This window comes from Gopherus flavomarginatus, chromosome 4 (assembly GCF_025201925.1).
Source record: "Gopherus flavomarginatus isolate rGopFla2 chromosome 4, rGopFla2.mat.asm, whole genome shotgun sequence".
Taxonomy (NCBI): domain Eukaryota; kingdom Metazoa; phylum Chordata; order Testudines; family Testudinidae; genus Gopherus; species Gopherus flavomarginatus.
This window is the reverse complement of record NC_066620.1, coordinates 55,170,818-55,197,164: the sequence shown is the minus strand read 5'-3', so window position 1 is coordinate 55,197,164 and position 26,347 is coordinate 55,170,818. Positions and strand designations below refer to the sequence as shown.

Here is a 26,347-nt window from a genome sequence, read left to right as displayed (position 1 = left end):
TCTCCAGAAACCCATATTTGCCAAACTACTTTCTATCTTTATGGGTTTTATGCATCACCACGGTATATGAGAGGATTCTGTGTTAAATAGATTGGCAGTAGTGAAGTCTCTACAGGACTTTGATATTCCCCCAGAAGTATCTGCTGATTTTTCTGCTATATTATATTACTGTGACAGTTGCCCATTTCTGCCTCCGTTGGTTTATAATCTGTATTCTGTGGGTTTTACCTGGATAATATTTTACTGCTGTGTTACAGAATCAGTAAATATTATTTGGCAAATTTAAAAGATGTAATATTTTACCCTTTCCAGCTGTTTATAAACCTGTATGTGTTTTGGTGTTCAAATGCAATGCACTTGTCTGTCACATTCTTGGAATGTGACAATTAATAACATTGCTTTGTGATTCTAATTGATAAAGCGTATAAAAGCGCATATCATTCAGTTTACAAAATAATGTTCATAATCATCCGAATTCTCTCCTGTAGCACCTCTAAGATTTTTCCTTTTAAATGAATGTGAAGTGATGGTTTGGGGGTGGTTTTTTTTGCCTTTTGATCTTAATATTTCTTGTAGTACCATCTCTGATTCGCCAGAAGTGTTTTATGTACATTAAAGTCAATATGATATGAACTAGGTAAGCAAATCTCGAAACTCAAGGAATTTCATATTGATGCAGTAAGGAGAATGAAAAGCTTATTCTAGACCACAATTATCTAATAAGACCCTTACTCTACAATTTAGGTGGCTGGGCATAGTTGTTGTTAATCCAAACTAATCAGGATTCAGAACAGAGGAGGGATGTGTCTGTCTGACTTTAGTTTGCCTTAATGTGGTCAGACGCTGTATCCACATAGAAGCAAGAACACTGCCACATTTAATAAGTCTTCCAGTACCATGCTGTCACAGTGGGCATAAAGTTAGTTTGCAAAATGCTGCATAAAGATGGCATCTTCCTGCAGCATACACGGGGCATAGGGTGAGGCATGATATTGGCGCTTGGCCTCTCAATATCTTTAGTATGTAAACATTTCCATAGAATTGAACAAGATTCTAGATTTTAGGTAAAGATGCTTCCTGATAATTCTTGTGCCGGTAAATGTACTGGATTGAATTAAACCTGGAGACAGATCCAGTGTAAAATAAGTATTTTTCCTTAAGTGTAAGTATCCAGCGAAAGATTCAAATGGTAAGTATTAATGTTTTAGGCAATTCCCCGTGACACTAATTTAAAAGCAATAGCCAAATAGCATTCCAAAATGCTTTGGATTACTGTGTGTTGGTCCAGATCATACCGTATACAGGCATTACCTGTATATGGGCCAGGCTACTTCAGGTTTCATCTCCTGGAGTTTGTCATATTCATTCAGGTTAGCAGAATAGTACATGGTATGTGAGCCCTTGACTAAGTATATAAGGACAATTGCCTAAGATGTTTGCTGACGGAGGGAGAAAATATTGAACCTACTTATTTGGGTCTTCTAAGGGCTTGAGTTCTTGCAGTATACAACCATTTAAAACCATCTTACCTTTCAAAAATAAATGTTGACATTAAGTCATAATAAAAAAACCTTTGTGATTAGAGATGACAATAACCCACATCACTAAAACTTTTGTTGGTCGTATGAAAATACCCCCCCATCAGATTTTTTTTTCCCCCAAAGTCATGGGGTGAAATCCTTGTCACAATGAAGTGATGGGGGAGGGGGCTGGGCAGTGGGTGTTGGCCATTGACTTAAATGTGGTGAAATCCTGCCCCCATTTATCACCCTGGTTAGTGTGAGAGTGTTAAAGTGAAACTTCTACCTGAATTCTTGTTTTAAAAAAAATAAATGCCTCTCTTTTCAGAAGAGTGACTTGGATTATTGAATGATCTTAAATAACATTTTTTTAATAGCATGTAGATGATTTCTCATTCACAATATTGTGACCTTGTGCCTTTTCAATTTTTGCCAAGACAAATCACAAGGTATACATATCATCCCTGCACCAGAGTAGAGAATAAACTTCCTATTGTTTTGGCTGACTGGGCTCCATTTTCAAATTCTTATCTGTCTGCTCCTGTGAAGTACAGTTGTCCACTAATGAGAATGAAGTGTTCTCTTTTACTGTTGAAACAGTCAATCCCTTTGCTTATGAGATAAGGAGAGTGAGTTCATGCAGTAGATTTTCCTGGCCTTGTGCTCGATTTAATTTTCATTTAGCATTTGACTGCTTTAATTTCCATGAAGAGAGAAGTAAGGCATGTGTTGTAGGATTCTCCGTATCACCAGTGGTGGGAATAACCTTGTAACAGCCTGTTTAGTAAAACATCTATGGTCTGCAGTTAAGTTTATTTTAGTGTTGCTAAAGGTAAGGTGAAAACCAGAAAGTCACACAGAATCTAAATGGAAAGAAAACGTATTCCCTCTCCTTTGCGTGTCAAGGGAGCAGCACTAGGGTGACCAGACAGCAAGTGTGAAAAATCGAGACTGGGTGGGCGGTAATAAGAGCCTATATAAGAAAAAGACCCAAAAATCGGGACTGTCTCTGTCACATTGGGACATCTGGTCACCCTAAGCAGCATGAATATTTCAAGTGTTACATTCTCCTTGATTGTTGTATGTGTTAATCTAGGGAGTGGACAGAGGCCGCAGGATCCGAGCTTAAAGAGAAATGGTGTAAAAGTGCCTGGTGATCGACGACTAGAGAATGGGGTAATCATTCAGTTTAATGTCTCTCTAATGCAGTCAAGCAGAGCCTTTCATTCTGAGTCACTGGTGCAAATCCAAACCTGGCAGACAAAGGTAGATATTTTGATGGATCTTTGGTGGCCGCTCTGGAAATATGGGATCAGTCCACTCCACAAAAACAGTATCTCAATTGACACCTTTGTTGACAGTCTCTGCAGAGATTCTGAGAACTGGAAAGGAATAGACTGAACTACCCAGTTCCTGCATATCTTCCCCACTGGGTTGAAATGCAGTGGCAAAGGCAGTCTGAGGAAGATTGCACTAGTGTGTACCTGTTCTGTGGCCAAGCAGAGCACTTCGGTCTCAGTGCTGTCAATCAGATTCCTGTCATCAGCATTAGATCTGCAGAATGATAGTTTCGTTTACCCTTTTTGCTAGTTTATTGCATATTTTTCCCAAATATTGCCAAAGATATTGTTAATCTTGGTTCTATACTTCTAGTTGAGCTCAGTTGATCAGTTTCTTAAAAGTTGAAACCACTGCCATCTTAACTGCAAATTCCCAAATCCAGGTTTAGTGTTTGCCAGTTACATAGTATGATGATTGGGCCAACTTTGAATTGTGACTTAAACTCTTATTCCAGAAAACACATTGATCTTAGACTGCTTTGTAGGATGACTTCTCTACGCTCAGGTATCCATCCTGCATGGTTCTGTGCATCCATCAAAGCACTTAATTCATGCTGATCTTAATCCAGAGGGGTTCTTATAAAATATTTTTTATACATACACATTGCTATTTTGATATCAATGGGCTATTCACCCAGTGCTTTGCTGGGTTGGGGCTAGAGTGCTCAGTACCTTACAAGCTCGAACAGTGCCTTTATACCAGTGGTTCTCAACTTATTTACCCTTGCGGGCCACATATGCAGCTCTTTGTGTTATGTGGACCTCATCCACACAATATATACACTACTTGTATGGCCCTGAGGATGTCACATGGGCCGCAGCTGTGTGCTGATTGGGCTGCAAGCAGCCCACTGGCCACTGGTTGAGAACTGCTGCTTTATATGCTCTACTGAAAAATGACCAAACAGGCCACATATTTCATAATAGATCCACAGTGGCATGTATTTTTATTAAAAAAATTAAAAAAGCTTTATCTAATTTTTTAAAAGGTATCATCTGGGACTAATTGTAAATACTTAACACATCTAAATAAATTTGACTCAATATATTCTTTTTAAAGGCTTTTATTCTTTTGTAATAACCGAACAGAATACACATTTTCAAAGTCTGAAAATGTTAAGATTTAACATACTTTGGATTTTCATCTGCAGATCAGTGTTCCCAGAATGGATATGACTCTTGCGGAACTGCAGGAAATGGCATCACGCCAACAGCAACAAATTGAGGCTCAACAACAAATGTTGGCTAACAAGGTAAACTTGAAATATGTTTTGTTTACAGTCCAGGAGCAAAAGATCAGAAGAGTCTTTATTTCTTTACTGAGAACTCTCAGTACTTTGACTCCCTTTTGTACATTTGGACGTTAATCTCAATAAGTGTTCAGTTCCTAGCAGTATTTTCTGGTAAGAGGTTTATCTGCAACATTTTAAATAGCCAACAGTTTTAATGCTGATTAAATCAATCACACAGTTGCTCAGATGATAGAGCATAACAGCAATGTTGTAATTCATTGGAGTGGCTCTGCCAACCCCATTTTGGTCTGTATATTCACCAGCTATTCACTGGATTTCATCAGTGAACAGTGCTTTTATCTCTTGGTGTAATACTCTCCTGTAACGATCTTGCTTTTTCATTATAGAGTTCAACATGTCTGGCTTCCTAGGGCAGCTATCTGGAAAAGATGGGCTGTAATTGATAAAAAGGAACTAGAAACGTGTTTTTACAGAATAAGTCCTCAGTTCCTGTTCAACAAAAGTAGTGATGGAACAAGGGGAACTAGTGAATCAACAAAAATCATTCTGTCAACTGGTGTGCAAATTCAGGGTGCAGACTTTGTATGTGATTCAGGGATCATTAATACATACTGCTCTTGTGAATGTCACCATCAGTTGATGAGCAGTTGTCCGTGAACCCATTATGTGCTGGCCTATCCTGATGTATTTCCTGATATCAGGTTTGGCCAGTTTCCTGTTCTTTGACGTGTGCTGTAGTGGAGAAGCAGGGCTGTATTGGTGCTCCTGGACAGATTCAGTCTCATCCCACCATTCTTTCTCTGCTAGTAACCATGCCTCACTCTACTGCCAGGTCCCACCCCTGGCCTTTCTTTGTCTGCCACAGCTGTGATCGAAGTAAGACCAGTATGGAACAGAGAGCAACTTTGTGTCTACAAGGTTAGATTAGGAGGTTAGGTGTGTGGAGAGTGGGATGCTTCTGGGAGAGGGAATAAAGAGTGGACTATGACAATAGGCAGGGAAGGTGGGAGGGCAGAGTTTCCTTGGCTTACATCCCTCATTTTGTTATCTGAATCAGCAGACTGGTCTGTAGAATTCTAAGGGTTAATGAATGAAAAGTTTAAATATGGGGTATTGAACCTCTTGGTTCTCCATACCAATTATAAGGTTGTTGGAATTTCAGTAAGTCTTACTCAGTTGGGTGCTGGAAGCCAGTTTCATAACTCGACTATAGCAAATGTGAAGTGGTATAATAGCTTTAAATACCAAATCCTTCCCCTTTTTCAAAAAATATCCACTGAGACTTCGTCTGAATTTGTTTGCATTTGGCAGTACAAGATGGTGCAGAATATCACATGTAAGCACACGTCAGGAATATCGTGACTGGAAGCATTCTCATATTAACGTATGTCATGGTCCTAGCTGAATCTAATTCTAACAAGTGACAGGGTTTTTTCTCTTGAAGTTAACGCTGCCAACAAACCACTACTTTGCCTGGATAAATTAGTCCGGGGCAAAGCTTTCTGTCGCTAATCCCTAAAGATTAGAGATAAGAGTGTCATGTGCTCTCAAGAATGAATCACTGTTAGGCCAAACTCACCTGGTTATATAACACTTAACAACTATGAATAACCAGCCAAAAAATAATGGGGAATAGCTAATAGTGTTAGAAATAGCAATAAATCTAAATCAGCACAACATCTTTAAGAACAAAAATAGAAAATACTTATTCCAAAGGAAATCAAACAGGAAAAACTGGATATAGACAGTTTCTCAGTCTGCACTGTGGTTGTCTTCCAGCATCTGCACAAATAATCTGGATGACCATCCATCAGGCAGGTTTGCTCTGTGGCCCGCATCTTGTAAATAAGTTGTCTGTTGGATGTCCTACAGAATAATTTGTTTCAGCTGGGATGCCTCTCTCTCCTGGAGGATTATTAGGAAGTCCAAGTTGTACGCACACCCAGTCTTTTCACCATTCCTGCTGAGTTACTTCTTTCATTTGTGCTCAAGGCCACTTCCAGCTGAATCCTGTCAGATTATCGCTGAAGAAAATCAATTTTCGCTTTCTAGAGCAGTGATTTTCAACTTGGGGTCTGCAGACTGTCTGAGATTTCCAAAGGGGTCCATACTGCCATTTGAAACTTTAAGGGGTCTGCAAATGAGAAAAGGTTGAAAACCACTGTTCTAGAGTGAGGCTGTGATGTTGCTAGTTTGTATTCCCGAGCACATGGGAGGGTGGGGGGAAAACACCAAACTGATGCAACCTAGGATACTGCAGGTGATACTTCGGTTAACTATGAAAGTGACCCATGTTGCCCTTTTTTCTTCAAGATCATTAAAGGCCAATATTTTCAGACATGACTAGTGATTTTGGGTGCCTCAAATTCTGCCCAATTTGAGATGCCTTAAAGGGGCCTGATTTTTTTTTCCCCCCCCCAAAATGTGCTGAAGACCCACCCAAAAACACTGGTCATCTTTGAAAATCTGGGCCATGATATTTTGATGGAGTGCTTGAATAACCCTTGGTAACTGTTCTCCATTAACTGCAGGAACAAACTATCAAGGGAAACAGTGGCGTATCCATATCTTGAAGTCATTATATCAAGACTGGGTGCCTTTCTGGAAGGATTTAGTCAGACACAAGCTATTGGACTCAGTATAGGGGTAACTGGGTGAAATCTCTTAGCCTGTCATATGCAGGAGATCAGACTAGATGATATGATGTTCCCTCTGCCTTTAACCCAATTGTTCATAGATTCATACATTTTAAGATATGGAGATGCTTTTCTAGTGCAGCATCAATTTTGTTGTAGTAGCTGTAATCATTACTTTCCTGATCTGAGAGGTCTAATATCAGATTATGGGATAGAACCTTAATATGCAATACGTGACATGCTACTTTATCTCTTAAGACTACTACATCTGAGATTATATCCATCAATACATTACCTTGATCAAGCATATAACCTATTCAAAATAATAATTGCTAAATTGCTTCCTGTCTCTACCTGCAGGAGCAGCGTTTGAAATTCCTGAAACAGCAGGATCAGCGACAGCAACAGCAAGCTGCTGAAAAGGAAAAACTTAAGCGACTAAAGGAAATCGCTGAGAGTCAGGAAGCCAAGTTGAAGAAAGTGAGAGCGCTCAAAGGCCATGTGGAGCAGAAAAGACTCAGCAATGGAAAACTCGGTGAGCAGCTCTGGAGAGGTGTCAAGGTTTTTTCCCCACTCTGAACTTTAGAGTACAGATGTGGGGGACCTGCATGGACCCTTCTAAGCTTAATTACTAGCTTAGATCTGGTAACACTGCCACCACCCAGAATTTCAGTGTCTGGGGCACTTTCTGTCCCCCCAAAACTTTCCCCTCCCTGGGTTGCCTTGAGAGGTTTCACCAATTCCCTGATGAACACAGATCCAAACCCCTTGGATCTTAAAACAAGGAGGAATTAACCGTCCCCACTCCTTTGCCCCCACCAATCCCTGGGGAGTCCAGACCCAATCCCCTTGGATCTTAAAACAAAGAAAAATCAATCAGATTCTTAAAAAAGAAAGCTTTTAATTAAAGAAAGAAAGATAAAAATCATCTGTGTAAAATCAGGATGAAAAATGCTTTACAGGGTACTCAGATTCATATAGCCCAGAGGAAACCCCCTCTAGCCTTAGGTTCAAAGTTACAGTAAACAGAAGTAAAATCCTTCCAGCAAAAAGAAACATTTACAAGTTGAGAAAACAAACCTAAGACTAACATGCCTTGCCTGGCTAATTACTTACACGTTTGAAACGTGAGAGACTGATTCAGAAAGATTTGGAGAGCCTGGATTGATGTCCCGTCCCTCTCAGTCCCGAGAGCGAACAACCACAAAACAAAGAGCACAAACAAAGACTTCCCTCCACCAAGATTTGAAAGTATTTTGTCCCGCTATTGGTCCTCTGGTCAGGTGTCAGCCAGGTTTACTGAGCTTCTTAACCCTTTACAGGTAAAAGAGACATTAACCCTTAACTATCTGTTTATGACAGGAGGTCATATTGGAGGTGTTGTTGTGTGAAATAGCTCATAAAACATTCTTGGACTGTGGAACTTTCATTTTAAAATTTAAAGCTTTTCAGTTAAAATGTTCCGGTGCAGAGTCAATCAACTGAATGTTTTAAAAATCTGAAAAACATTTTTAAAATATCTGTAAGATGATCTCTTTGATCTCCCTGCAAATGGTGGGTTGATGCTTAAAGTAAATTTTCTATCTTTAATTTTAAATGTCCACACAATGTTTCCACCACATCCCTGGGAAACTATATTCTTCAGCCTAGTATATTTTCTTTAACTTCCTTATTATATACCCTTTGAATCACATTAAATATTTTTCCATCCTTGATATTAACATCCTTTAAATATTTAGACTGTTACATCCTTCTTCTTTAGTCATCCCTGAAAAAAGCTCTGCATGGCATACTATCCATGCTGCCTTTAGAACAGGAGCTGGCTTCTGAGTCGCAAAAGTGGTGGTGTAAAAAAAAAAATAAACTAGAGTCTATCTTGCCACCAAATAATTTTTTGGGGTGTCACATCTTGGCCAGTTAATCATAGTATCCCATGCTTATTTCAAATTTCATACCAGTTGAAATATTTTCTTTCCCTGTCTATATATAGTATTGTGCAATAAGACTCTCTTACAGCAAAATTTAAAGAAAAATAATTTATTCATGTCAAAAACACACCTGGTGCTTTCCAGATATCAATTAAAGCAAGGCCCCAGGCTTATTGTATAACTCCAAGATAATGCGCAGAGCAGACATTAGATAATGAGTGGAAGGCAGTAATGGGTCGACAAAATAAGCAAAGTTGGGAAACTGTTGGAAGAATATGTTACAGGTGACCGTGTATTTATGCCTGTATCTGTAATTTACATTCCATGCATCTGAAGAAGTGAGGCTTTTTACCTACGAAAGCTTATGCCCAAATAAATCTGTTAGTCTTTAAGGTGCCAGCAGACTCCTTTGTTTTTGTGGATACAGACTAACATGGCTACCTCTCTGATACTTGGCAGTGATTTTAGTTGTCATATCTCATTAGCTACTTATAGACATACAATATTATTTAAAGTTTAACATAATGGGTTCAGACAGTAGAAATTCCTGATTTGGAGTGTCTCGATAGGATGCTATTTGTGATAAGCTTGTAAGTCCATTCAGAGATCCCAAGAGATTTGATGACCTATTGAATAACTTGTGTCTATATACTCAGTCATTCATACTATCTAACGTTAAGACTTTGCATATTGTAAAAGCACCTATCTGAGTATTACTTGGTTAATTTCCATGAGCAGTTCCTGCATGAGGCTGAATTTAGCTTCCTCCTGGTAACTCAGCCTGATAAGTGTGTACTTCAAATGATCAAAGCAATATTTATTTTGATTTTCTCACCAACACATTTGATGCACAGAATTAATGTAAATTTGGGATTTACCGGAACTAACTCTCTTGCTGTATATTTTGTAAAGACCCAGAAAACAGATGAACTTTAGTCTAAGAAGCACCTACAAAGGATTTTTGTGTCCAGTTCATTTGTAACTGCCTGCTGTAGACCTGGCTCCAGCATTGTTCTGAAGAACTGCAGGGCGTTCTCTGTTCCCTTAACTGCTGCCTTGGATGCAACCCACACTTGGTTCTTTCTCAGCTGTTGCTATTGTGCTTTCTTCCTTTCTAGTAGAGGAAATTGAACAGATGAACAGTTTGTTCCAGCAAAAGCAGCGAGAGCTGGTACTGGCTGTGTCAAAAGTAGAGGAACTTACCAGACAACTGGAGATGCTGAAGAATGGCCGGATTGATGGTTACCATGACAACCAGTCTGCTGTAGCTGAGCTTGACCGATTATACAAGGAGCTACAGGTAATGGCAAATCTGCTTTGCAAATGAGAACTTCCAATAATGGCTAGAAGTTGGTAGGTCCATGTCTTGTCTTAGAAATACAGCACACTTCCATTCCTCCAAAAGCCACAGAGCTGCATGAGATGTGTTGGGAGGGCAGCATATCTATCATATTCAAGATAACAGGTGGAATATACAGTATTGAACAGGTTGTATATATTGTTAAAGTAAAATTGACTAATCAACAGATTGTTATGAAAAGAAGGAAAAAGTAACCCCAATTTGTGTGTATGACTTTATCTTTTAGAATTCTGTTTATTTCCTCAAGTGCCTCCTGGTCTTCATCCTGAACGCTGATCTGTTTTTTGTTACTCTCCCCCCCCCCGCCCCCCCCCCTTTGAATATACTCAGTTGAGGAACAAACTGAACCAGGAGCAGAATGCCAAGCTGCAGCAACAGAGGGAGTGTTTAAACAAGCGCAACTCAGAGGTGGCAGTTATGGATAAGCGTGTTAATGAGCTGAGAGATCGACTGTGGAAGAAGAAGGCAGCACTGCAACAGAAGGAGAATGTACCGGTAAGGGCTGGATAGTTATTGATAATCCTGTTTAGTTTGACAATATTAAGTCAAGACCCTGCTTGTGGGGAAGGTTGTTCTTCTCTATCCCTTGGTGGTGATAGTCTTGTATTATTAAAGTGCTTTTCATGCTGCATTGGTGTTAACCTACTTAGTGTTCATAGGTAAAGCTCTCTTTGTGCTGCTGTTAAATTTTTCAGATAGCCTTGTATTTTACAGAGCTGGTATATTTACTTGGACTGTAAAGAAACTTTACTTTTAATAAAAGAATGCTACTGGGTTTTATGCCTTTTTTCCTGACTCCTGTAGTGGTCTGTGGTGTGTATTGCCATATTCAATTATTTGTACTTGCATTCTTTATTTAGATTTCTTCAGATGGGAATCCACCCCAGCCAGTGGTATCTGCCCCAAGTCGAGTGGCAGCGGTAGGTCCTTATATCCAGTCCTCCACCATGCCACGTGTTGCCTCCAGGCCTGAACTTCTAGTGAAACCTGCATTTCCAGAGGGGACCCCAACTTTGCAGGCACCCGATGGTCCTCTGAAAACACAAACTCTGCCAAATATGAGAGCTGCGGGTGTTTCTCAAGCTAAAGCTCCTGCTGGTAATTTATCTAATTCTCAGTTTCTATTAAATTCCTTCCACAAAAGTTTTTTTTTATACTACTTCTACTCTCTCTAATGTCTTTACGTTAGTACCCCAAACAGTATTACAAGATTAAAGATTAAAGTGACTCTGCTGGTTAGCGATTTTACTGTCATTACAGAGAAGAAGACCAATTCAGCATCTGTGTATCCTAGCAGATTGGTTGGAATCCTGAAGCTGTTAAGCTCAGTCACGAAGCAATCTAAGATCCTTTTATTATGCATTTGGGGAATAAAACCTGTAACACTGACTGATGCTTTACTATAAATGTTCAGTCACTGGTGGGGTGGAGGGGAAACAGGCTGGCCTTTGACTGCAAATTGCTATGTAGAGAGCCAGAGTTTGATTTCTGGTCTTCGTTTCTCCTGCTGGTATAAAAGGAGTGCTAGTGGGCTTGGCATGTTCTTTCCGTGCAGTTCTTGCCAGGAGATATCTTTGACTGGTTAGAGGTAAAGCAATGTGGAAAATTTGAGAGATGTAAAAGCATCCTTCATGCTTGCAGAGGGACACAAGACCTCTGAAAGAGAAGTGCATAAGAGAAACTCAACATATCACAAAAGGGGAAAAGAGGTTGAATTGTGCAGTACTCATTGCTCCTCTTCTTCCTTCCTTCCCCATCACTATTTAAGAAAAAGTCATTGCCCAGAAATGATGCAAATGTCCTCCTCTACTTCCAAAATATTTATCGAGTAGTGACTAAAATTGTTGGAGTGGAACTCAAGCCTTGGTGTAATAGGGACACTCACCTCTTGAGTGCCTCCTGCTGCTATGTGTAGTACTGCAGTCCTTTTCCCCCTCTCCTGTGACCGTTGAGGTTGGCAACCTCACTTTGAGGGGTCTACAGTGCCTCAGCCTTCCAACCAGCTCACACAATCCAAAATGGACTTGTTATCTCTGAAAGGTTTCAACAATGATGTTTATCTACCCTCATCAGGGTCGTCAGCCCTAGCTCTGGGCCCTTTAAATGCAGCTCTTTACTTGGCTTTCCAAAAAAGCCTTGTCCTCTTCTGAGGGTTTACACCACTTCACCAGTGGGGGAACCTGGGCCTGCCTACTACTCTAGTCTCCAACCCTGGAACTTTATAAACAGCAGCCACATATTGCTCACTTCAATTTGTTGCTGCTACTTCCCTGGGCCTCTTCCCACCTGGCCCCTTTATGTTCACCCCCTATCTTAGGGTTAAAGTTCTCAGGACCTCTCATTCCCAGCTTAAGTAAATGCAGACAGAACCAAATTCTGGTAGTCTCTCAAGCTCCTGTGGCCGAAGAGGAGCACCCTGCCATGTCTCTCTGGTCCCAGCAGGGAACTGACCCACTAAGGCAAAGCCCCGCAACTCCCATTTATCTGAGCCTGCTGGGCTCTGATTGGCTGCTTCTATGCAGTCTCTAGGCAACCCTGGAGGGCCCACCTTGGTTGCTCCATTCCTGGGGTTACGTGTAGTAGGACTGTGGGGCCTCCACGAGGAGGCCACGAAGGATCTGGTACATGGCATCACACTTGGCCGTAGTGAAACCTAAATTTTAATCACTAGGGTTCTCTGTCCTGTATCCCCCTTTGATTCCCTTCTCTTGAACTTATGACCTTGTTCCTGCCCCTGTTTTCTCATTTGTTGTCATCAGCTGATCTCTGGTTCCGTGGCTTCTTGATTGAAGAGGAGTGGGCTTTTAATTTTAGATATCAAATATGCTGCTAGCCTTGCTTTCTGTAGTGAAAGCTTGCTATGTGTAGTGCTCTGCTGCTTCTGCATGAGATTGACTCAAACTCTAGTTATATCTTATCTCTAGCATGTCATAGTCACTGGTTACCAAGAGGTACAACTTCTGATCCTTTAGTTCAGGACAAAATTTGTCTTAAAAGTTTGTCCATTTCTACTGCATTAGAAGGGTGTTATTTTGCAAATATATAGTGAAACTCTTTACTCCTACAGTACTGAAACTAAGAAGAAGATCCATGCAACAGCTTGTTTGTTTTTGAAGCAGATTTTATATCTGCTCCAGTGAATTTAAAGATCATCCCTCTCTAATTGTGTCTGTGTGCACATTGAATATATGGATGATTTTTCTGCTGTTTTGGATGTCACTGGCTGGATTTACTACTGTTTTGATGGCTCATATTTTTCTTTAGTGCCCCCCCACCCACACACCATTTCTTGTTTTACAGATTATATTTTATTAGCCTAGGAAAGTTGCATACCAACCAGGAACATGCCAGTGAAAACAGCAGTCTAGGAGATTTTGCCTAAAAAAGTTACAATCCCAAAATGCAGGCAAATGCTGACATTAGTGAGCTTCACTGCTCTGGGAAATATAAAAGTTGTGTTAATTTTTTATGTTGTAATTAGAGGCAAAATGTGTCCAAGCCATGCAAAGGATTCTTAAAAGAGCCTGAGAAATCTAGAGTGATATTTATCTTAAATTTATAAATTATATGATGGAGGAATCTCATTTAATGAAGAGGCTAATGAACAAAGGTCAATAAATGAAAATGGTTTTAGTTAAAACTGTTTTTCTTTCCTCCGTCTACACACTAGGCCTTACAATCCCAGGTTCAAAACCTCCACCGGCTGTCTCTGAATGGTGTAATTCAAACGCAGACAACTTCATTAGCCAAGGACCAGTCTCTTCTTCAGCAAAAGGAAATGTGACTAATGAAGGGCAAGGTGAATTCTTATTCGTCTTGTACAAAAGTTACGTTTTATTCATAATTGCTAATCTATACACTGGTGAGAAACCAGTTAACGACAAACATTTACAAGTTGATGTCTATAATTAATTTTAGTAATAGAATTGAAGACAGTTGTTTTTGCAGGTTACTGTAGCAAACCTACTAACAATCTACTGATTGTTGGTGTTTGTTTTTTAAAGCCCCTAATTTTGTATGCATCTGAAGAAGTGAGCTGTAGCCCACGAAAGCTTATGCTGAAATAAATTTGTTTAGTCTCTAAGGTACCACAAGTACTCCTGTTCTTTTTGCTAATTTTGTATGGTGTTATTAAAGTAGAGAGTATTGCGTGCAGACCTGGTCTGGTTTGGTTTACATCTTATATACAACAGATGCATCCGACGAAGTGGGTATTCACCCACGAAAGCTCATGCTCCAAAACGTCTGTTAGTCTATAAAGTACCACAGGATTCTTTGCTGCTTTTACAGATCCAGACTAGCACGGCTACCCCTCTGTAACTTTTTTTGGGGTCTTTAGAGTATGGCATGGAAAGTAGGATTATATATAAGCTTCCCTATACAATTCCATACAGTGACAGAAGAGTGAAATGGACCGCTTATTGATGCAAATGGATTCCAGATACAGTCAAACCTTGCAATAATGCTCCCCACCATAACGCGAAATTGCATATAACGCGATCATAAGTGGTCCCCAATGCCATGGTGCCCGCCGGGACGTTGATATGCCCCCGCCTAGTGCCCAGCAGGAGAGAGAAGCCGCGGCCTCGTGCCTGCTGGGGACAGTGAGCACCGGCGCCCGCAGCCTCGGAGTTGTCTGACCATAGCAGGCGCGGGGCTGTGGCTTCTCTTCCCTGCTGGGTACTAGGCACTAGGTGGTGCACATCAATGCACCGCATTGGGGACCACTGACTTAAACTAACCAGCTTGAAACCTCGCTATACCGTGACACCGCATTTATCGCAATGGAATTTTTTGGATCCCAAACATTGTGTTATAGTGGGGTTTCACTGTATTTGCCTTAATTCTGCCTTTCCTCTCCTTCAGCTGGTGATGGAGAGACTCCACTACGAGAGAAAGAGAAGAAGGTGCGTCCATTCTCAATGTTTGATTCTGTGGATCAGCCCACTGGAGGGCCAGCACTGGGCTCGCTGAGAAAAAACCAGAGCAGTGAAGACCTCCTGCGAGATGGTCAGGTATGCAGAAAATGCATAGTCCTCTTCTAGTTTTGCACTTACCTCATTTTCCTGCATTCCAGGAAATCCTTCTATTAATGATTGCTGCACAGCTTCACAAACACTGCCTTAATAAAATTGTGAAAGGGCTCTGGCTCTTTTAAGGGAATACTAGAGGGGAATTGTAGGCTTTTAAGGTGAGTACATAGCTCTCAAAATCAAACCCTTCAGTCTACCTACTCTGAATATTTATCATGTGCAAGTAGTTGTGCTATTCACGTTTGCTTGCATGCAATCAGTATTTCTTTGCTAAGATGCTATACAGAACCTATGCTTTAAAACAAACTGTTCAGGGTTGAGTATCTGTTTATAATCTATTAACACCATTTGGTAGCATACCTCGGATCTTAAATAAATCACAACAGAATTCAGTAATCTGTGACTAAAAATTCAGGTGCTACATGTGAAAATAGAGAGGATACAGAAGTTAAAATAAACTTATGTGTGTATCATTGTAGCTAGCCTTACAGAACTACTGTGATTCCTCCATAATTTATCACTTTAACAGACCCTTTCAACTGCCAGATATTTAAGACTTTCTGTGGCCAATCCAGGGATTGTGTACAACAGCTGTGATTATAATTCAAATCTTGGTATTTTGTGCATTCTTATGAATAACAATAGAGACCATAAATAGCACTGCAGTGCTAATCACATTTGTAGCTATTGTGCTGTCTACCCAGTGTCTTTCCCACCAGATCTGCTAGAACACTCTTTTTAACACAGTGCTAGATTAGACTTTAGTTAATTCAGCTATATTTTTGTCTTGCAGATTGCCAATAAAAATGTGACAAAAGTACCACCGCCTGTTCCCACTAAACCAAAACAGATAAACTTACCTTATTTTGGTCAGGCCAGTCAGCTACCTTCTTCTGAAACTAAGCCTGATGGAAATCCACAGAAGCTGCCTTTGGCTATTGTAACTATGGGAAATAAACAGAAGTCAGCAGCCCAGCAGCCACCCCATACTTCCCAGCAGATCCAGCAACGAATCTCTGTGCCTCCCAGTGGTCCTTCCACTATCCAGGACCAAGTTCTTTCCTCATCCAAACAAGAGAGCCCACCTGCAGCAGCTGTGAGACCTTTCACCCCTCAGCCATCCAAAGAAATCCCACTTCCATCATTTCGAAAGCCACAGACCGTGGCTGCGAGTTCAATATACAGCATGTACACACAGCAGCAGACTCCTGGGAAGAATTTTCAGCAGGCAGTGCAGAGTGCTCTGACGAGGGCACAGACCAGAGGCCCACACTTCTCAAGCAGTAAGGATGTGGATGTCTTTCACTTTCATTTGTAAAGTTACATGGGGACTGTAATGTGTATATCACTTTCTTGGGGAACCAAGAGGGATATAGAAGCTATAAATCATTAGCTACTAAAGGTCAGTGTGTGTTTGTAGCAGAGAAAACAGTAGTGAAGTGCACAGTATCAACTCCCGCCCCCCCCCCCCCCCCCAAGATGTTTGTATAAAATATGGTTACTTATATCTGTCCTGTTACCCTGGTCTCTAAAACAATACCTTTCTTCTAACACTGGGAAGGTGTTATTTTAATATCTATAGGATAAGGCTGGCTTCTAGCAGGTTCAAAAGGATACAATTATTCTACCTTCTCACTGTACTAGATAGTTCTTTTTGTTAGTCAAATACTTAGTTTTCTCTTTCTGAATTGCTCATCAGTGTATGGCAAGCCTGTGATTGCTGGAACCGGCGCACAAAATCAGTCACAGCAGACAGAGAATGTCTACTCAAATAGCCATGGCAGTCCGGAGCCTGAAATGGAGACAATAGCTTCTGCCCATGAGAATCATGAAACTGAACGAATTCCTCGCCCGCTCAGCCCTACCAAACTGTTGCCTTTCTTATCCAACCCTTACCGAAATCAAAGTGATGCCGATTTGGAGGCCCTAAGGAAGAAGCTGTCTAATGCACCAAGACCACTGAAGAAGCGTAGCTCTATTACTGAGCCAGAAGGTCCAAATGGGCCTAATATTCAGAAGCTTTTGTATCAGAGAACCACTCTGGCTGCCATGGAGACCATCTCAACCCCATCATATCCATCTAAACAAACCTCCACGTCTGCCAGTCCTGAAAGCCCAGTAGAAATCCAGAACCCTTATCTAAGCACAGAATCCGAGAAAGAAGTGGTTCCTTCCACACCTGAACCAGCCATCACCGAGGAAGCAGAAAACACACACACAGATCAGAATGAAGTGCCTCTACCTTCAGCAGGGCTAGATAGCGTGCCTGAGGTAACATCAGACAGTGATGCGCTCGTGCAGTCTGAAATGGAAGAACCAAGTCTAGAGTCATCAGAACCACTGGAAGTTTACATGGAGGAATATCCTCCATACCCACCACCTCCTTACCCATCAGGAGAACCAGGGGGATTGGGAGAGGATTCCTTCAGTATGCGACCCCCTGAAGTCACTGGACAGTTTTCCTTACCTCCTGTAAGTACCAGCACCTCTAGTTAGCCTAAGATTTGAGTACTTCATAGGCCATTTTAGGTTTCACCAATAGAACCTGTGCATTGCACTATGTAGTAGGTTGTAGAGATTTCCTACCAGTATGTGGGAGACTAGTCACCTTAGCAGGCTATAGGTCCCCCTCTGTCAGTGTCTAGTCTAGCTGTACTGATATCCTGTTGTCTCCAAAAGTATTTACTGTGGTTAAAAATTTCAAATAGTATTCAACACAGAACACATCTAGAGTTTCTCTTAGGGTTTGTGAAAACAGCACTCTCAGCATAAATCTCCATTTCACTCAAAGCTAATTCCATCTTAGAAGTAATAAAATTGTGGTTTTGAAATGGTATATGCTTTTTGAAATTTATATTCATGTTATTATTGATACTTGGTGGAGCCTAATATGCTTAGTCCTGGACCAAGTTGTATATTGGAAGTGTACTATCTAAACAATTTGTGCTAAAGCTATAGTTAACTTTCATTCTAAAATTTCATCTATTTTACCGAAATGTAGTTGGTTTTTATGATTCTCTACAATTCCAACTAATTAGCATCCATTAGTGTAGGTTACATGAAGATGGTGCCACTTACAAGCTACTATAATAAAGAGTAAGAAAAGTGAGATGACAAAACATGCCGCACAACCACTGGTTTAGAACAGAAATGTTAAATGTTTTCAGTTCCTCACACACTATAAACACACAGACTAGGTTGGTGTACCAAAGTGGGATGCTACCAAGTCAACTGGGAGAGCAGAGGAGCTAATAGCTTTCAATCAGGTTCACTTTCATCTTCTGATGTTGCATGGAATACCAGTTACCTTCCCGTCCCACCCTTACTTCCACCCCCTACTCACACCCCCCTCAAAAAACCACAAAACCAACAAAAAACTTGCAGGTGTGAAGAATTTGAACAATCAGGATTTCCCAGATCCCAAGAACTCAATTCAGTTGATCACTTTTGAGGCCATTTTGAACATGTTCTGGAAGCTTTTCTCTACAATACTGATTCTAGACTGATGTGAAGAAACGAGTCAGGAAGTTGAGCCCACACTAGGATATTTGGGTTTCTTGACAGGCTGTTTGTTGAAAAACCCTGGCTTTTTGTAATTTATTTTTCTGGAAATCTCATAGTAGTGTCAATTCACTTGCAGATCATAGATTGGTTGGTTCTCTTCATCTGCTAAATGTTTTGTTTTTTCCTGTGTTTTTAAATGAACAGAAGCCAACATGACTCACTTTTGTTGACATCTTTTTCCCTGGCATCTGTCACTAGGAATTTGAATAGCCCTATGAATAGTGTTTATTGGCGCTGCACAGGCAGCTGGGGATATTGCTGTTTTTAACATATACTCATTCTCAGCAATAAGAGTGTTGGGCTTAAAATAAGTATTTGTAAAGTCAAAATTGTTTCCAACACAGCTGTAAAAATGTTAACTTAGATCTAAATATGGTTCTACAGGATCCCTCTAAAATTTTCTTTAATGTAGCGAGGTGACTTGCTTCTATGATCCCTATTCCTGCTAATGAGTTTTTAATAATTTGTTGAAATCCAGAAGGACTATAATTTATACCAGTGTTTTAAAAATGTCTTCCTTCTAGTTAGTGTGATAGCTTTTGACAGATGAATGATAAAATGCTGTGAATACAAAAATGCACTCATTCAATAATAGTTTGCCTTGTTAGTATTTTTAGTTGGCTTTTGGTTTAATGATTTTGCTATGTTAGGACCATGGGAATTGCTGTATTAGACTGGACCATCAGTCTAGTATCTAATCTCCAGCAGTGGCCCTTATCTGAGCCTTCAGAGGGAGGCAAAAAATCTCCCATTATGCATCTAGCTCTCTGTGCAGTGTTGTGCAGGAAGAGTGGTGGTTTGGGGACATCTTGAGTCTAGATTTCATCTACTACCTCAATCATAAGTTCTACCATTGTTCTCAATGTATCAAGAATTCCTATTGTGTGTGTGTGTGTGTGTGTGTGTGTGTGTGTGTGTGTGTGTGTGTGTGTGTGTATATATATATATATATATATATATATATATATAATGTAAAAATTAATTTTTTTTCTCTCCCAGGGGAAGAGGACGAACTTACGTAAAACTGGCTCAGAGAGGATTGCCCATGGAATGAGAGTGAAATTCAACCCCCTTGCATTGCTTTTAGATTCATCTTTGGAGGGAGAATTTGACCTTGTGCAGAGAATCATTTATGAGGTAAAAATATTATAAAGTACAGGATTAAAATTGAAGTTTAAATTTTCAAATGGAGAAACTTACAGACAGAAACTTTTTGACACTAAATGTTGAGAAGATGGTATCGGGTCTGTAAGAGATGGTCCCGCTGAGGGGCCAGTTCAGGTGGCAACATATCCACAGTGTTGGTTCTGGATATTCAATGTTAAGTCTTTTTAGGGAATAATTTTGCGATGTTGTCCTTAGTATGTCTTGATCTCTTCTGACAATATGTAATCTATAATATATCAACTGACTTGATAACACGCAAGTACAAATCACTTACCTTGCTTATGTTTCAATGTGAAATACTCAAGAATCCTGACTCCCAATTCCAAAAAGTTGCTGTGCCATCCCTCTCTAAAATTAGCTCCGATCAATTCTGTAATGCTGCTTTTTACTAAACTTTCTGGACACTGCAAATATTCCCTGTAAACCATTTTCAGTGTTTGACTGCTACAGTGAATTTGAGTTAAGTGTACGTGTGAGACTTGGCGGGGTAGAGGGGTGCATTCATTTAGTTCAGGGTTTCTCAAACTGGGTGTCGTGACCCCTCGGGGTCACAAGGTTATTACTTGGGGGTCGTGAACTGTCAGCATCCACCCCAAACCTCGCTTCGTCTCCAGTATTTGTAATAGTGTTAAATATTTAAAAAGCGTTTTTAATTTATAACAGGTGTTGCACTCATAGGCTTGCTGAGTCAAAGGGATCACCAATACAAAAGTTTGAGAACCACTGATTTAGTTGCTGCTTATTGCCCATATCCATCACAGAAACTTCACTCTTAAATAATCTTTCAAAACAAGATGACAGTCTGTCCATTTTTATAAATGGTTCCATCTGGACAGTAGTGCTGTAGAGAAAACCATTTGAATGTGAATGGCTTCTTTTTCTATGCCCTGTAGGTTGAAGATCCCAGCCTGCCCAATGATGAAGGAATTACGGCACTTCACAATGCCGTGTGTGCTGGTCACACCGAGATTGTAAAGTTTCTGGTACAGTTTGGTGTGAATGTTAACGCTGCAGATAGTGATGGATGGTAAGGACAGTCTTCAGTTTCCTTTAAGTGGTATTAGTGTGAAAACTCCTTGCCAAAAACAGGTTCTTTTGAGCTGCCCTGAATTAATCTGATGGGAGGCATCTGACTTTGACTCTCCAACTCAGCACCCTATTTTTTGCACTGCAGATGGGAGCTGGAAGCATTCCCTCCATGAAGCTCTTGAGTTCTGGACAGGTGGGATTTCAACTGTTGCAGCACAAGGTGGTCTTAATGAAAGAGATTGGAGCTTGAGAATTACTCGCTCCTATCTAAACAAAGTGCACTGGGATATTACAGAACTAATTAGTGATACTTCTCCTGCTGGAGAACCTGGTTGGGCAGAAGCAATTCCTGGTGAGGTGTCAAGTAAGGACATAGGGTGAAAATATGGCCTGTTGATGAAGCCCTGCAGCATAAGCTTCTGAACCTCTGCTAAATCAGTTTTCCTCACCCAGTTTAGCTACCACTTTGAGTGGGACAGAGGAGGAAGAGGGGCATAACCCACAATGGGGATGTTCGGAGGACAGAAAATCCTGAGGTTGAAGAGGTGGTGTCTCAAAAGGACCTTGACTATAATGCTTCTGGGTTACAGTTAGTAGCTATAGTAATGCTATACTTGGTGTAGAAAACTTGTTCCTGTTTCTTTTTTGTTTGAAAATTAATATTTGAACCCTGCTGGGGTGGACACAACTGTCGAGGAGAATCCATGTGAGCGTGCAATGTTAACGTGCAGTCTTGACTTTAGTAAAGCTTTGGATACTGTCTCACATGATCTTCCAGCCTGAACCGCTACATCTCCACAGCTATTTTTTTGTACCCTAGTGTGAGCCCTGCTAGCACAAGTCTGTCTGCCAGGGTGAGTAGCTCACTTCCAGATGCAGTGTAGACATACCTAATAAGCACTGCTGCCAGTAACACATCTGAAAAGATGTCTTGAACCTAACAATCACTCTTCCTCTCCCCAATTTGTAGGACCCCTTTACACTGCGCAGCATCTTGCAATAACGTCCAGGTGTGCAAATTCCTAGTGGAATCAGGTGCTGCTGTGTTTGCTATGACCTACAGTGACATGCAGACAGCTGCAGACAAATGTGAAGAAATGGAAGAAGGCTACACCCAGTGCTCTCAGTTTCTGTACGGTATGTATTAAGAGTTCAGTTCTGAAGAATACAAGCTGCTCCATGGGGCCTTTCAGTATGTTTTTTGGGTTCACTTACTGAAGTGTGGCTAGTCAGAAATGAGCAAAGCCTGTTGAGCCGAGGATACTTTGATTTAACTGGAGAAGCTGAGTGAGTTAACCCAATGGGAAAACCCTCCAAAGACCACTGGGAAAAGTCTGCCTGAATTAACCAATATGTGCTAACTGAAGTGGGTACAGAATTCTCCTACTTGGGTTGTTAATGTTTGCAGAAAGGCGACTGTGTGGTGCCTTTCACCTGCTATACTTACTAGAAATGAATATTGGAAGTAAGAAAGGTGGTTTTTTTGTTTGTTTTTTGTTTTTTGCCAAGTTTCTGATCAGTCAGAGGTTTTGTGCTCTAAACTTGATGATTCTGTACTGTTTCCTGTATTCTGTTACCCCACAATTACAATGCAGGATTTTCTTTTTAAAGTCATCTTCAGATAGTAAGGCTAGAGGGAGTAGCTGTTCAAAAGTACAGCCATCTTTGACTTTTCTGCACTCTGAACAATATGGGAAGTGTATTGATCATTGAGGATCCCAAGCTTTTTTAACACAGTAGTGTTGAAAGTTCAAATGTATTTTCTCTTGGCTATCCTATCTACTGATCAGTAGATAGGAGACGATTGTCTTTTTAGAAGAGTGTGTGTGTGTGTGTGTGTGTGTGTGTGTGTGTGTGTGTGTGAGAGAGAGAGAGAGACTGGAGGACAGTAGTAAAACCACGGCTTTTTAGTTATCCCTAGAACAAGTGGAACATAGACAGTAGTTTGTACAAACTTCTGTAAGCTGCTTCAGCAGATATCTCAAAGTTCCATATCTATTCAGCTGTCCTCATTGGATTGCGATTGCTAACCAAGGAGTCACTGGGTTCCAAATATAAAGGTGTTCTTTTGAAAGTAGGGAACCCAACTAAGTAGGATTTAAACTGAGGTCACAGAGATCCTTTCAAATAGGCCTCAGAGTGACTGTTCTATAGTGGTAAAATTTTAGGTCACTGTCTGTTTTTACGGATTGAAACTAGCATCTTTAAGCAAGCAGTAGGACACTGCTTATGTATTTGATGTCTGGTTATTTTTGGACTTCAAAACCTATTAATATGTTTCTGGTAATCTACAACAATGATAGTAAGTTCATAGACTGGGAAAATCTGATTCCTGGTGCCAAAGAGTGAGTTCAGAATATTCCTTCCGTTTGCCTTTTCATATGCTGCTATTTTAAAGAATGGATGTTGAATTGAAATCTGACCCTCTGGATGCCACAGTAGACCGAGCACAGGAGCCGCATATAAACTGGATGGATGTACTTAGTGTACTGGACAGCAGTGAAGCAATTAATGTATAGTCCTGAATAATATTCATCTAATCCCTTTTAGCTGCAAAGAAATTACAATACTTGTAAAGCTGCTTCAGCACATCTAGCCACATTTAATTCAATCCAGGCTGAAGGACTAGAGGCTTAAAGCAGAACCATGATATTACTTATGCTTGTAATCTTATCCCCATTGAGATTTGCTGGTAATCAAAATGCACTTCCACAGTTTGTTACATTACCTGTAAATTTCTTGCCTCTAGTGCTCTTGTGTTTTGACTTACAATTCTTTTCCCACACAACCCAGCGTCTCTTTCTGCCAAATCCTTTGGGGTCCTAATCCTGTGTTCAGTATCCCTGCATATTGCTACAGAACATAGCTAAGGTCCACATGCAACGGGGTCACTTCACTGCAAAGTCAAGTAGATGATAAAAATGAGGGCCTTAGTCTGAACACAAACATTTCTTTAGCAGCCATAGTTAAGGAATCCTGTGAAAGGTGAAATGGGTTTGGTAGAGTTATATTTGAAAGCTTTGACCAGGAATGGTGAGTCAGTAATACACGCACATGATACTGAGATGTATTAATGTTCTTGCCTCAAGCATGCTCCTGTAGCTGTGTAAGAAGGGCAGCTGTCGCAGAGTGCCCTCCACTGGCGGATAACCACATGACAGGTGCACCTGCCTCAGTTTCCCTCAGCTCTTCAGACATATTCCAAAGCATCTTCTCAAGCATAAATATAGCCTTTGGGCAGGGGAGTGTCATTTATTGCAAAAGTCCCATGCACATAAATCCATAACAAAAGTCCCATCCACCTATAATGCAGAATTCCCCTAGCATAGTCTACACAGTGCATGCAACATACAGCCTCAGGGTCCCTCACCATGTCCTAGCTCTCTCCAGTCCTTGTACCAGGATAGCTGCCCCAGCCCTTCAATCTGGAGTGCATCCCTGCTCTTCCCATCAGGAACCCTTTCAGCTCTCTACTGGGAGCTTCCTTGCCAGAGCAGCATCCCTCCTCATGACCCTCTCTCAGCTCCTCTGGGATCAGCTGTCTGGCCCTGGAGATATTAACACGTAAACTCATCCACTGCTTCTCCGCCATCAGCCCTTGGTTCCAGCTCTGCAGCTTAGAGCCAGCAAGCAACTCCCTCTGCTCCTCCTCCTGCCTTCAGCCCTTTGGCCCTGGCTCTCTGGTTTGAGGAAGTCAGCCAGCAAAACTTCCTTGGGTGCTCTCCCTGCCTTCAGCCTTCCCCCAGGTATCACCTCCGGCTTCCTTCTGGGACCTTCCATGATCCCCTGGTCTCTGGCAGCTCTCACCTGCCCGTCCTGACTAAACTAGTCTGCTCTAACTCACTGGCACTCTTTCCTGCCTTCCCTTATGGACTTCCTTTCACTGGGCCCCTCCTGGATCCCTTAGAGGCCCCCCCCCCCCTTAACTGGGAAATGGGAGCAGAGCACCTGCTCTGGCACAGGGGAGCTGGGCCTACATAATTTAATGGGGTTAACTTCTGCTGACAGGCTCCTTTTGTGCAACTTGAGAGGCTTGTGCCATGGTTTCACTTCCTGCCCTGCTGTGGTGCATCACCGTGCCTCAGCCCCCCGTGCTGTGCCCCAGAGGTACTTGTACATCACACAAAGGTGGTTGTTACAAATTAAAATCTCCCTCTGGGGTCTGGTTTATTAAGTTTTTTTTAAAAGGAATTCAACACTTCACCCTTATATTCAGGCTTCCCGCATCTTTTTATCGGGGCTTCTGTATAATCTTGCTCCTGAGGTCCTGCCCCAGCTCCCTCTATGCCAGGAGCTTTGCTGGCCCTTCTCTGACATCCTAGCTCTACCCCAGTCAAAGTGTCCTGCAGATTGCTGCAGAGACCCATGCCAGCTCTTTCCTAGTCCCTGCTCTCTGAAATGTGCCTCGAGTTTATGTACCTGATTCCCATGTCCCTTCCCATTCCTACCTGGGGGAACTTTGCTACCAGAATTCCATCTTTTCAAGGGCCAACAGCCTCAACAGGCAGACTGGTTGCTCCTGTTCAAACGTTGCAGGAAGCAATGGCTCTTTACATAAGCACTAATAAGAGGATGGCTGTGTATTCTCCATGCATTATGCTTCCTGTCTCTGGACACTAGAGGTGTGTTGACTGAAACTACATAACCTGGATTATTATTGTTGTTTTGGTTTGGTTTTTTAATGTTAAAATTAGTCTCCTCCCCCACCCTTTGTTTTTTGACTGACTAGAATCTGATTTTCTTGAACTGGTCTTGGTAAAAAGGCAGTAGCTTTTACATTAAGCATGTATGGAAGCAGGGAATGAAGTGATACTTTCCAGATTCCACAGCTTTCACCCGAGTAGTTTTGTCGAACTAGAAGATGTTGGGTCATCTATCAGCATATTAACGCTGCTGCATTACCAAAAAATGCTTTGGACCCCTCCCTTGTGGTAAGGGTGAAGTGTGCACACCACATCAACTAGTGCAGTTCTGTACAAGGGAGAGCTAGGATTTGTCCTTTTAAGTAGAATGAATGAATAAATAAATAAGAGGAGGGCAGCATATACAGTATTTAGTTGGCTTACTCTGAATTAAAATTCTGCTTTTGGTTTCCAGTCTGGAAGTGGAGGAATGCATACTGGGGGAGCTTTTAAAAATGTTTCTAGCTTAAAAATTAAATATGCTAACTCGATGATGATGATGATACGCAAATCCTAAATAACAGCTGTAATTAGCACAGATTTGTTCAACATACTGTGAAGAAGCAATTTAACTTATTTTTATCTAACTCTAGATAAAATTAGTGGTGCAGGAACTGCTGGGATATGTGTGTGTTTATATAAACAAAACCAGCAGTTGCTTAAAGATAAAGCAGAGGGAGGTAAGACATATGCTTTAGGCAGAGAGGTAGAGCATGAGGCTAAGAATCAGGTGACCTTCTTCTATTCTTAGCTCTGAATTTGTGACATTGTAGAAACTCACTTAATCTCTCAGTACCTTCATTTTCCTTTCTCTCAAATGGGGGTGTAGTGCTTA

At 41.1% G+C, this 26,347-nt stretch overlaps 1 protein-coding gene across 3 annotated transcripts in view; it reads left to right on the top strand.

Moving 5' to 3' along the window:
• TP53BP2 (tumor protein p53 binding protein 2) overlaps positions 1-26,347 on the top strand; it is a 61,916-nt gene that overhangs the window by 30,453 nt on the left and 5,116 nt on the right. For all 3 annotated transcript variants that reach the window (XM_050948435.1, XM_050948436.1, XM_050948437.1), the window contains exons 4-16: positions 2,617-2,696; positions 4,012-4,113; positions 7,110-7,284; positions 9,796-9,977; positions 10,368-10,532; positions 10,898-11,135; positions 13,708-13,836; positions 14,904-15,052; positions 15,864-16,353; positions 16,770-17,542; positions 19,634-19,771; positions 20,695-20,828; positions 21,801-21,967. In XM_050948435.1, coding sequence (XP_050804392.1) covers positions 2,617-2,696; positions 4,012-4,113; positions 7,110-7,284; positions 9,796-9,977; positions 10,368-10,532; positions 10,898-11,135; positions 13,708-13,836; positions 14,904-15,052; positions 15,864-16,353; positions 16,770-17,542; positions 19,634-19,771; positions 20,695-20,828; positions 21,801-21,967 — 2,922 coding nt within the window. The remainder of the gene's footprint in view (positions 1-2,616; positions 2,697-4,011; positions 4,114-7,109; positions 7,285-9,795; positions 9,978-10,367; positions 10,533-10,897; positions 11,136-13,707; positions 13,837-14,903; positions 15,053-15,863; positions 16,354-16,769; positions 17,543-19,633; positions 19,772-20,694; positions 20,829-21,800; positions 21,968-26,347) is intronic.